The 12,850-nt window shown below is 42.5% G+C and overlaps 1 protein-coding gene and 1 long non-coding RNA gene across 2 annotated transcripts; one reads left to right on the plus strand and one right to left on the minus strand.

Moving 5' to 3' along the window:
* The first annotated feature begins 414 nt into the window (after window positions 1-414).
* On the plus strand, window positions 415-5,594 carry LOC310698125. The gene is made up of 2 exons (XR_014521344.1): window positions 415-2,871; window positions 5,408-5,594. It is a non-coding gene; the product is annotated as an uncharacterized lncRNA (long non-coding RNA).
* LOC310698050 (putative P2Y purinoceptor 10) lies at window positions 4,330-11,244 on the minus strand. Its single transcript, XM_083484793.1, has 2 exons — window positions 10,365-11,244; window positions 4,330-6,423 (listed from the first exon to the last, which is right to left on the minus strand). Exon 2 carries the CDS (start codon window positions 6,401-6,403, stop codon window positions 5,309-5,311), a length of 1,095 nt encoding a protein of 364 aa, XP_083340919.1. The 5' UTR covers window positions 6,404-6,423; window positions 10,365-11,244; the 3' UTR covers window positions 4,330-5,308.
* Between the last annotated feature and the right edge of the window lie 1,606 nt (window positions 11,245-12,850).

Consider the following 12,850-nt stretch of genomic DNA (forward strand, 5'->3'; position numbering starts at 1 on the left):
GCTAGCCCCCCCCCCTATCCTCTTCCCTATTGGGTTCTTCAGTGCCAACACTTAGAGTAAGTAAGAGGAGGAAGGCGAGAGCTGGTGCCACCACTGGAACAATGTAAGAAAAAAATGAGGCAGGTGGGGGCTGATTGCAGATAGAACAAGGTATTGTGGATGTAATGACCAAAATCTGCATTTTATTTTATCTTTTGAGGTGTATATGCTTACATGTAGTTTTCACTTAATTGCATAGTTTTCGGTTTTCAGCTTTGTTTTTGTATGTCGTCAAATTCATAGAAATAAGTTTTTCTGCATAGCTGAAAATGGTATCTATATTGCTATTATTATGAACATAAGAGGCTGTAAAAGTAAACTACTTTCCCCTCATGGGGTGTAACCTATCACCAAATCCAGAATTAGTGTAATCAATGAGGATGCTGTGGCATTCGTACGGAGCCCCCGGTCGTCTCACGGACCATTGACCCGTACACCCACTAATCCGCTGCCACCAACCAGGTCCTCCCTGGTAAAATTACTTCAGTCTCAGTTAGCTTCTCAATTAATAAAGAAGAGTGTATTTTATTTCACACACAAACAAAACTTTTACAGCATTCCAAACGTTGTTGCTCTTTATTTTCTTAGTCTTATTTTCCTTTCTTTATCTCTTCTACCTCCCCCACACTCATGAACCCACTGCCCTAACTGTCTCTCTATTTCCAACCGCCTTTCCCAACCAGCCAACCCACTAAAACCAACCAACTACCCACCAACAACTCCCAACCAACTCCTCTCAGAACTCCTCCCAGAACTGGTTTTATAGACCCACTGACTCCACCCCCCTGGGTCATGTCTGTGCAACCTAGTTAACTATTTCCCCTCCAGCACTCTCTCATATATGTTAACGTCACAGATGCTACTCACCCCTCTCCTATTCCCTAAACCCTCTCACCAGTTGGTTAGAGCCTGGTGCTGATAATGTCAAGGTTGCAGAGTCAATCCCCATATGGGACAGTGGTGTATTCCTGCATTGCAGGGAGTTGGACATGATGATCCTCAGAGTCCCTTCCAACTCTATCCAACTTCAAATATCTCAAGGGCTGCCACGTGGAAGATGGAGCAGGCTTGCTTTCTCCTGCTCTGGAGGGTAGGACCTGAACCAATGGATTCAAGTTACAAGAAAGGAGATTCTGACTCAACATCGGGAAGAACTTTCTGACAGTAAGAACTGTTTGACAGTGGAATGAACTCCTTCAGAAGACGATGGCCTCTCCTTCATTGGATATTTTAAAGCAGAGGTTCTATGGATATCTGTCATGTTAGTTGAACTTCCAGCATTTCATGGGGTTGGACTAGATGACTCTATAGTTCAATGATTCTGATTCCTCTTTTCCTTCTCTCTCTTGAACCATGTAAAGCAGAACCACAACTGCTATATTCATTCAGTGTAACAGTTATGCTTTTCCATGTTGTCTGTTAAAAAGCTCAATAAAAATATTTGGGGGCAGGGAGGGAAGTAATGTGTTTCCACTGACATGGATCAGCTTTCGGAGTCATTCTTTGCTTTCATTTAATGCATTTCCCCAGAACTGGAACGGCTTATTCTGCCCTATCATCTGTAATGAATTATTTTATGTGATTTCTTTTGAACTGTTGATGATTGCTCTCAAGGGCTATTTGAGGTTCATTTGGCTAATAAGTGTAATTCTATTTGCATCTACTCCGAAGTAAAGCACATTGTTCTCAATGGCGCCTGCTCCCAAATAAGTGAGTATTGGATTACAGCCTAAGATGTTTTGATTAGAGGTGTGTCAAACGTTCCTGCTGAAATCTCTTTGGGCAATATAGTGGAGTCTGGGACTGATGAAAAGGGGAGGGTGTGGTGAGAAAGATGCCATGGGTTTCTGTGGTCCAGATAAATTATTCCAGATTTTGAGTGCTGTTGTGCTCCGCTCTTCTTTCTGGCTTCCCATGGGGAACTGGTTTGCCACAGGAACACAGTCTTATACCGAGTCAGACCATTGGCCTATATAGCTCAGTCTTGTTTACACTGACTGGCAGTGGTTCTCCTGGATTTCAGACAGAAGTCTTTCTTATCCCTACTTGGAGATGCCAGAGATTGAATTTGGGACCTTCTGCATGCAAAGCAGATGTTCAACCACTGAGCTCTGCCCCTGTCCCAAAGAGTCCTCACCTTTCACCTGATGGGCAGTAGGGCTCAACTCGTGTTCACTTCTTGTCCACTTGGAGGCCATTCTTTCCATTGCGTGGAAAGATTCTGCGGATCATCTCAGGTCCTGATCCAAGCCTCCAATGAAGAAACAGACCTCCCAGAGCGAGGAGAAATCTTGGAAACAGATGGAGTCCCCAACTCAGGCATTTACCTGAAATATCTTAATATCCATGGAGAAATATCACCTTTCCTGGTGAGAGTAAGGAAGAGCTCTTTATTGAGGAAGAGAATGTGGCATGTTAGCATCCAAACTGCACATGTAAAGGGTGAATTGCAAGAGCTGTGGAACTCTGTGATGTCATACGCCTGAGGCTGTTATGGCAGTTGGTACAGTTACGGCAGTTAGTTGAACATTCTTAACAGTTAGAGAAGCAGGTATGAACCGTTGAGCTGCTGTCAGTTTCATCTATGGAAGATGTTTTAGCAACTTAAGCATCGCCTCCCTGCATTATATATTTAATCTGCAACTGCAAGTTCACTAAGTGAAAGTCATATGTTATCTAAACTTTAAAAGAAAGTGTCTTGCGTAGTTTTTTATAGGAGGGAAGAGAGACCCAATTAAAGTGTCGAAAGACCCAGGGCTGTCTTCTACATACTCTGCAAATGGGAACTAGAGTCATACTTCCCACAGAGAAGAGATACAGGTTCAACAACAGGTAAGAGTCACTGCAGCTGCTATGATCAGACGGCAGGCTAGGAAGCAGCAGTCCAAGTTAAAGGAGTTTAAGATCAGGCCAAGGAGTTCAGAACTGCACCCATCTGGTTGCCTGAAATAAATTCATGGAATTCAGAATTTCTGAAAATTGAAGGCAGCACATTTTGGCCAGAGAATGGAGTTCTGAAGGTAGAGAGGCACTTCTGGTTCAATACTGTAATAGTGCTACTGCTTCATGGTAATTCTGCATCCTTCGGCTAGAATCTAGATATCTCTGGTTGTATTAGGGCTAATGCTGAAGCCCTCATGCACAAATAGTTAGCAAATGATTCTGTTGCGGCACCTTGTGGCAGGACAGAGCACTGCCTTGAAAAGGGTATTTAGAACAGAATCGTGAAGAATGGAAAAAGAAAGCATTATTATTGAGAGGATGCACTTTTAAACAAACAATTCTGTGTTAGTTCCATGCAGTATTGGGGTATCTACTGCATACACTGGCTGTGTAAATGGACACTTAGAGCTTTTCCATATGTGAATGTCTAAAACTGCCAACAACTGTAAGCGACTGCTTCAACAGAGCCAGGAGTAAATAATTTCTCACGGCTTATCTACGTTGGCAGCACAAGGGTTGGAGGGTGTGTGTGGAATACCCTCCAACATCCTGGGGACCAAAATCAGGCACTCGTTTTTTGGTCCCAAGCTTTCGTGCATGCATGAGAGCACAAGACAAAAGATGGTCATTTTTCAGTCTTGCGGGACCTAAAAATAAGCGAATTTTGCTCTGGCGCGCCCCAGCTGACTATCAAAAGAATGACTCTCTTTTGGTCCAGTGTTCTGGTGAGAGCCAGCTGACTCACACCAGAGCACTGGAACAAAAAATGGGACATTATGTGATCCAATCAGAAGCCAGGACTGCCTTCTGTAATTCCAGGATGTCCAGCTTAAAACAGGACAGTTGAGGAGGTATGGGGGGGCATTAAATTTTGACCTCACTCCCCTGCACCATGTGACCCACACCTCTGCACTGAAGTACTCTTGGTATGAAAAGTTGGGTTGCCCTGAACTAGTACATGAAGCAAATAGATACAACAATGCATATAACTGTATAAAATACTTATGTACTGCATGGAGCTTGTCTCTTTCATATATATTACATGTACAATATTTGCAAACTTTGCACATAATTTTGCATGTATTTAGTATGAATTAAAAAATAATAATCTCACATTGCACAAACAGCTCCGACATATATGAGCACTGTATGCCAGAGGCAGCGTGAGGAAATCTCAATCAGGTCAGCAGCACCATGTATAAAACAGATTCCCCCTCCATCTTTAATTTGCATTCTGTGGCGTTCGTATGGAGCCCCTGGTCATCTCACGGACTATTGACCCGTACACCACCAATCTGCTGCCACCAACCAGGTTCTCCCTGGTAAGAAAACTTAGACTTAGTCGGGTTCTCAAGTTAACAACGAAGATTGTAGTTTATTGCAAACACAAATAAACTTTAAATTCATTTGAAATGCTGTTACCCTTTACCCTCCTAGTCTTATTTTATCTTGTCTCTAACTCTTCTACCTCCCCTCACACAGGAACCAACTGCACTGACTGTCTCTCTATTTTCATCTGTCTTCCAACTGCTTTCCCAACTGTCTAAACCTCTGGTTAAGCCTTTTAAAAACAGGTAGGCTCCGCCTCTGGCTTTTCTACCTATTAACCCTTTCTCTCCCCCTGTACAGACATTTCCAATAGAATGGGCAAATGCCACACATTCCTCCTTCATTGGGAGGGAGGCTTCTTGGCAGTGGCTCTTTTATTTCCCCATCATTCTCCAGACAGCACATCATTCTGGAGAGGAAAAAAGGCACCTGCTGTTTTGTTTGTGGATGCCATCCATAAGTCTTATCCTGACCTGGAAGCAATAATGCTTCTAAATACTGGTTGCTGGAAATCATGGTGGGTGGGTTGAGAGTGCTCTTGTGCTTGGATCCTGCCTGTGCGTTTCCTACAGGCATCTGGTTGGACACTGTGAGGATCCTGGAATAGATGGGCCATTGGCCTGATCCAGCAGGGCTCTTATTATATCTACTCTTTGAGGTTGGGGAAACCAATGGCTGCCCTGAATGGGTGGAGTTAATGCAGAACACTTTCACCTCCTCGAGTCTGCTGCATTTTATAACCCCAGTGGCAGTGGCACACAGATTCTTGGTCCCAATTCTGGCAGGTTCTAAAAATGACTGGTTAATATTTATATCACATGACTGCTCTCAAGCCATCAGTGATTAATTATCAGAGACAGAACTTTCATGGCACTCAGCAACAACTCAGATGCAATACTTTTTCAATGTTGCCTGTTCACACATTCAGCGGGGTGTCAAGTGCTGAGTCCCTAAGAGAAGCAAGTGAAGTACAACCCATGTGTGAACCACCCCTTAGCTAGCAAGAAAGAGGAGATTCCATGCCATCGTGTGGCCTAAGAGTCCAAAAGTATGCCATTAACACATTTTTATTTTTGTTATCCGCCTTGCTTTTCAGCTCAACTTCAGAGGTTCTGCTGCTGTCAAGACTGTTGAGGCAGCTCAAGGGGAAAGCACTGCTGCACTTGAACCTTTCCCGGAACTCTGATGTCATGAAGTAGTAGAGAATTGGATCAAGACAACAATTGAGGCTTGCGAGGCACAAAGAAATGGGATGGAAATATAAAGCTCTACGCCGTACAGAACAGTCTGTGACCATGTTTTGTTTCACCATCATAAATATAGGGAAATTCACATGATACGGTGTGAAACATATGAAAAACACAGCTGCGCACCCTAAGATCATGTGCCAAGCTTTCTGCTTCTCATTGGTGTGCTGCAAAGGACTGTGGGGCTCCTGCAGGGATTGCCTCATTTTCCAAGTGCAGTAAATGACTATCACAACAGGGGCCACAAATGCACAGAATTCAGCTACAATCACCAGAGTGATTGAGGCTCCCATAGACAACCGTTGAACTTCAAGATCAGCAAAGCAGATGTTGGTATTGTTTGATAAGCGAGGACTCCTCAGGATTGGGAGAGGTAAGCAAGCAGCCCCAACCACAGTCCATATGGCAGCACTTATGGCCACATCATACCTGCACTTCCAGTCCTTGGCTTTGAAAGGGTGAAGTAGGAAGAGGTACCTTTGGATGCTGATGCAGGTGAGAAAGCAGATACTGGCATACATGTTAAGGTATTTGAGGTAGAAGCAGAGCTGGCAAAGGAAGCCCCCAAAAGGCCAGCTGTGGTTGATGTAGTAATACATCCGTAAGGGCAAAGAGACGACATGGGTCAGGTCAGCTACAGCCAAATTCATCATGAAAACTACCGCTTTGCTCTTCTTCTTGATGAAGCGGCACAAAACCCAAAGGGCGATGCTGTTTCCCAGGAGACCCGGAACAAAGATGATGATGTAGATGACTGCATACAAAGAGGCTTGGAAATGCATTGGAGGGTCAGGACAATTTTCTGATGATTGGTTGTTCAACATCTTGATCAGGTCAGTGGCCATATAGGCTAATCAGAAGATACCTGTTAAGAAGATGATTGCTTTTTGAGAAAGAGATTTATGCTGCAGCATTAAACACACACACTCAGAACTAGATCAAGACATTTTGGCAGCCAAAGAACAATAGTCAAATGACATCCTCATGCAGATTCACTAGGCATGCACTTTCACCAACTGACATGGAAGTGCAGTTTCCTGAGACCTTCACATCAGAAAGCTGCATTGACAGAATCACCAGAAAGAGAACGACCAATTTAGAAGGAGGAACTAAAAGCTGTAAGTATTTTCATCAAAGCAACTAAATTCTCTTAATGTCAAGGGTGTGGTGGCGGCACTGGCTACAGACATTTTATAATATACTTCTTCAAATGTGCCTGCCTCAAATAATCTCCCTTCCTGTCTGATGACTCTGAGATTGTGTCATCATTCTCCACCCTGACTTTGGAAAGCACTGGGAAAGCACATAGAAGTAGCAGGAAACTGAGAGCATGAGACTCTTGATCTCAGGGTTGTGGGTTTGAGCCCCACACTGAATGAAAGCTTCCTGAATTGCAGGGGGTTGGACTAGATAATCCTTGTGGTTCCTTCCAACTCTACAATTCTATGATTCCATGATTCAAGTTGGGGCAATTCTGTCAATTCTGGTTTCTCTCAGTACCTTATTTTTCCACTCTTAAGTTCAGTCCTCCACAAACTCCTCGTCAGTTTGTTGTTGTTTTTATTATTACTGTTATTATTAAAAATCCTCTTGAGAATGTATCCCAGTGATAAATAATCTTTTTCCACCCAAGAACTGCATTCCAAAACATCTGGAGGGAACTAGTTCAGGAAAGAGGGAACTAGTTCAGGGAAGGTTAGGAAAAAGTACAAATGAGAGCATGTTAATGAAAGCATGGGAACATACTTAGATCAGAGGTGGCTAATTTGTGGTCCTCCATAGGTTGTTGGACTATAAGTTCCATTATCCCTAGCCATTGGCTATGCTGGCTGGGGTTGAAGGCAGTTGTAGTCCGAAGCACTGAGAAGCCAACAGGTTGAGTAAGACTGCAGTTGGGCATGGGAACAAGGGTCAAAGGTTTCAGAGAGTATCTGAGTAGGCAGTACATGACAAGAGCATTGTATCCTCCAAAACCTGAGGCTCCCACAGTCACCTGAATCATCTGCCCCTAACTCAGGCCCTGGAAAGACTGCCTTCTCATACTCTCTGTTCATGGACAGTAGGAGGATTGAGGTTGTTGCTACAAAACACATGAAGAAGCAAGGTTTTGTAAATACGCCCTAAGAAGGAAACTATTTTCTAAAAGATAGAGTATTTTGGGCTCTGATTCTGGTGGTGGCTACTTTTCTATTTGTAGCTTCTGTTTCGTTTCCTCCTTGAAAATGTTTGCAGAATTAAAGATCACAGATAGTGGTTAAAGGCAGTTCATGCAGTGGTGCATGTGCATATGCATGTGCTCAATATACAAGAGGAAGCCTCAAGCTTCATATGGTTTGTATGCAGCAAATTGTAGCTTTGCATGCAGAAGGTCCCAGGTTCAATTGCCAGCATCTCCAGCTAGAGATGGGATAAAACTGCTTGCCCCAAACTTTGGAGAGCTACTGCAAACAAGTGGAGATAATACTGAGCTTAACGGTCTGAATTATTGCAAGGCATTCCAACCCCCTCCCCCTTTGCAAACAGTGGGCATATCCTGTACATTTAAAGCAGTATTAGACCACTTTAACAGGCATTGCGTCCCCCAAATAATCCTGGGAACAGGTGCTGAGAGTTGTTTTGAGGCCCCAATTTGTCTTCCGGAGCTACAGTACTCAGTTTCTTGGGAAGGGGGATGACTGTTAAATCACTCCATATCCAACAGTGCAAGAAAGTGGCATTCAAGAGTATAGATGGATGAGACTGTGACCCTAAAGAACCAGTAACAGACCCTAAAGATGAGACTGTGACCCTAAAGAACCAGTAACAAAAATAGTTGTAATAACCAACTAGGAATAGGGGAGAAATTAAATTCAATTTACGCCTAAAGGTGAATCTCCCTCATTTGCACTTTCCAAAGTGATATGTTTGGAATCCAAACTGAAATGCATTCTTCCTTCAAAATTAGTGCTTCTCTGCATTTCACAATGCAGTTCCCCTGCCAAGTAATGCTAACCCAAAGTGTAAATAAAAATACATATATTCCTGAGAATAAAATAAAAATGCATTATATTAAGTGAAATCTCTTTGCAAAAATGGTTATATTAGGCAAAATCACATACAACCCTTATATTAGGGGAAACTCATTTGTTAAAAAATGCACACAGCCACGTGCATATTAGGAGAAATTCAATGATGAATATTCATAAGCATTAAAAAAAATCACAAAGTGATGTGTAAATGTGGAAAACTGAAGACTGCAAAATGAGAAACTGAGAGAAACTGACAGATTTGCCCATCCCTATAGTAAATATAAAACAACAAGGATATTTCTCTCTCCTCTTCCTGCTCCGCCCCCCTTGTTCCTTTGAATATGGGCACACTCTTCATTTTTCATTCCTGTGGGTTTTTGTGTGGTTAAAAACTTTCCTCTTCACAGCAATATGAACTCCGAAGCTTCAGCGTTTTGATCCATTTAACAACACATGGAAACATGTGTCATCGTGTCCCCCCACCCATCCACAGTTCATTTTCCAGACCCTAGCCACACCAAACTGAAGGCTACTTGTAACTAGAGATGGGTGTCTGGGGAGACTAGCAGTGCCAAGAATTATATGCGTCCTTCAGGAGGGAGCAGGCAGCAATAATAATGGCTGAGGGCTTTCTCAGAGTATCATTTCCTAAAGCTTTTGAGTGATGAGGATCAAATGGGGGAGGTTGGGGTTGGGTTTTTTTGGTATGCATGGTAATTATTATTACTTCCCAAACCTCTGCAAGTCCTTGCTCAGCAACAATAGGAAGCTATCTTATACCATGAGACCATCAGTCTATCCAGTTCAGTATTGTCCACATGGACTGGCAAAGACTTTGGGAAAGTCTTTCAGACAGCGGAACATTCCTAGACTTACATGGACGTGCTAGGGATTGAACCTGGGACCTTCTGTACGTAAAGATGGTGGTCTGCCACTAAACAAAGACCCCCTTCCCATAGATTTCTGGGACATGGCCCCATAGATGTGTGCCTAAGACTGTAACTATAGACTTTAAATAATGCCACTGGCAGGAAAATATCAAATCAAAATTACAAGTAATCATTTCGGTATAATGTGCTATCCCCCTCTGATACAAAATAAACAAAATGAGAATCATTTATTGTCTCCAATTCAAATAGCTGTTGTAAAAGCATATTTCTAAAAAATGTGCCTATTTATTATTCTATAATTTAGATTTCTGTACTGTATGGCATGATTTTGTATCCCACACCAGTGAAAAGGACTATCAACACCTTTATGAACCCTTTATTCAACTCTAAAGCAAGTCTAAGTTATGCACAGTGTTGGACAACAATCTTGAACTGTACAGAGGTGATGTACTCAGGATTGGGAAGACAAATAAATATTTATACAAGGCATTATACATTTATACAAGTCTATTGCTAGACCTTACTGTGTCTAAGTAATGCTTTGTACCTCTCTATGCTTATTGTTTAAATATTATTATGTATGTAGTGCTTGTTGCTTAATAATAAAAAAAGTTTTTAAATCGTTTTTTCCTAGGCTGAAATCATATTCCCTTTAAAAAGCATGCAGTCAATCCATCAACACTATGGCTTACAGCAGATCCAGAACAACTCCGCAGAATTTGATAAAACTTCGTTCTTGGAAAATATGCCTTAGTCTGCAGTTTCATGTGCTGACCCCTAGCCATGTGTATATAAATGTAAGGACCATTGGTTTCCAGGGGATTTGATTTGGCTGCAAGTTAAGTATGCCCAGGACTGTAGCCTTAGCTTTGCCAAAGGAAACATGCTTTTAAAAGACCCTCCCTTACCTCACTGCAGTTTCCATTCATTCTTTGACACGGTAGCAACCACAAGAAGAAAAGCGAGCGTCTTTGGGGTTTCTTTTGAGCAGATGCATCTTTTGAGCTTTACAGCAGCACCGTTTCCACCATGATCCAGATTTCTTTACAGGATCACGAGTTCTTAAACCGTCTTGAGGAATTGGGTAGAAGTGCTAGTGGTGTTCGGAGACGGGAGCTATGACTGTACTAAAGGAAATCCTGTATTTTGTTTCTCCTCCTCACTTAAAAAAAGACGCTCACACAACACAGCTTTTGGAGTCGAAACAAATCAACAGATGACATCACAGTGATATGTTTGCCAGTAGAGGAGTAGTTTAGCTGCTGGCTTTCTATCCATTCCTACTTCTTTGCATTCACGTCCAGTTCTACATACTGCTTGTATTTTCCTCTTACGAGCTTGGTGTGGTGTAGTTGCCAAGCAGAGGTTGTATCCTATGTTAGTCATACTTGGATCAGGCCCACACTAAAATTAATTCAGACACATTAATTCCAGTAGAGTAGAATTTAGCTAGACAGACCCAAGGGGAACGGTTTTCGTTTGTTTTAAATTCCATGGTCGTACCCTGCCCTGATGCCATGTGGTAATGAAGAACGGATGAAAGATATTGTGTTCGATGAAGGAGCTGATTTGTATGATATAATCATACAGTTTTAAGGGACCACAAGGCTCCTTTTATCCACCCCCCTCCAATGCAGGATATTTCCCCCCAGTGTGGAACTCAAATTCACGATCCTGAGATTAAGAGTCTCAGGCTCTACCGACTGAGCCATGTCATTTCTGTTTTGCTCATTGTTTATGTTTTTTTTAATCAATAAAGTCTTTGAAGAAGAAAAAAGTGGTTAATGGTATTTTTTTAATAAATAAATAAATAATACATTAATAAATGAATGACCAGTAAGTTTAAATTTCAACAAGTCCAAGCTTTAGCTATCCTTAAGACAGTATTCCTTCAGCCTATTTTTCATTTCCCAATCAGTATTATTAGAATAGAGAATAATAATTAAAAAGTGATGCCTCTGAAAGGGTTTGTATTAATGGTAGCTAAAAATATGTGAAGGGAGTCAGCATTTTATGCTTGAAATGTGCTGGAGGAGTGTGACAATTAGTCATTAGTGTGAGTTGAGTCACACTGCTGCTGGGTCATTTTTCAACAGTAGTACTTTATAGGCTGATGGTTCATGCCAGTGCTACCATATCAAGCAGTTTTAAAGCAACTGGATCCTATTAATGTACACACCACTTTCATGCAGTAATTAATTGCTACATCATCAAAGGAACATTGCAAAATGCCTTATACCGAAACTGACTACTGGCCCACCCAGCTCAGAATTACTGTCCACAATGACAGGTGGGAGGTGTCCAGGGGTTCGGACTGGGGCCCCAGCCCTACCTGGAGATGCCAGGGATTGAACCGGGAGGTGCTGATACCCTACCACCACACTATGGCTCTCCCCATCATCAACATATTCATCATCTCAAGGACATGGAGATTTGCCTACCAGATTCTTTTTTATTAAGAGAGAAGAAGTTCCCAGCACATTTGGGGAGTCTTGAGTTTGGTATTGTCCTTCAAAATGATATGAGTATGGATTTTTCTGCTGCATAGTTGTGTGGACAGGAGTTTGGTCTTCAGGATTGTGTATTACCTCATTTCCTGTGTGGTAAATTGGGCCAGTATTCCATTACCCACTCCACAACATCCAACAGGCAGCATGTCATCCATTAACATGTTCAGTCCTAATTAGGCTGTTTTTGACTCTCTTCCACCATTTATTTTTTTGTACTCCTGCAAAGCTTATGCTTCCCCCAAACTTATTGATACCTCCCTCTAATGTGTAGATGCCCTGACCCCCTCTAGATTCCTGGTTGCTATTTATTCTTATTATTTATTTGATTTATATGCCACCCTTTATTAAAAGATCCCAAAGCGGTGTACAACATTAAGAACACATTTTATGGAGCATATAATAAAAACACAACACAAAGCATAATAAAAGACAGGATATTAATACATTAATCATAATAATAGTTGTAGGGTTTGATCTTTGCTTTGAGAATTAAGAAGAGCTGGCAGATGAGTGTGAAAACGCAGGCTATCCTTGTTTTATGGACCAGGGTGTTGCTGGGAGGTGAGCCATTAAGGGGAACAAAGGCTGGTGATGGCCAGCCATCAGCTCATGAGGAAGTCATCAATAGGGCTAAGACAGGGGGGCGAGACAGGGGGGCGGAGCTCACTCTCCAGTGGTGTGTGTTACTGGGCAGGGAAAGAAAGGGTTTAGGGCAGGGGTCAGCAAACTTTTTCAGGAGGGGGCCGGTCCACTGTCCCTCAGACCTTGTGGGGGGCCAGACCCACCCTCTCCTGAAAGCACCCCCAGAAAGGACCCTCCCTCTCCCGAAAGGACTCTGCCGACGCCACTCACGCCGCAGCCACCGATGCTACCTTGTCTTTGAC

Source organism: Podarcis liolepis (genome assembly GCF_965112155.1).
Source record: "Podarcis liolepis genome assembly, chromosome: Z".
NCBI lineage: Eukaryota > Metazoa > Chordata > Lepidosauria > Squamata > Lacertidae > Podarcis > Podarcis liolepis.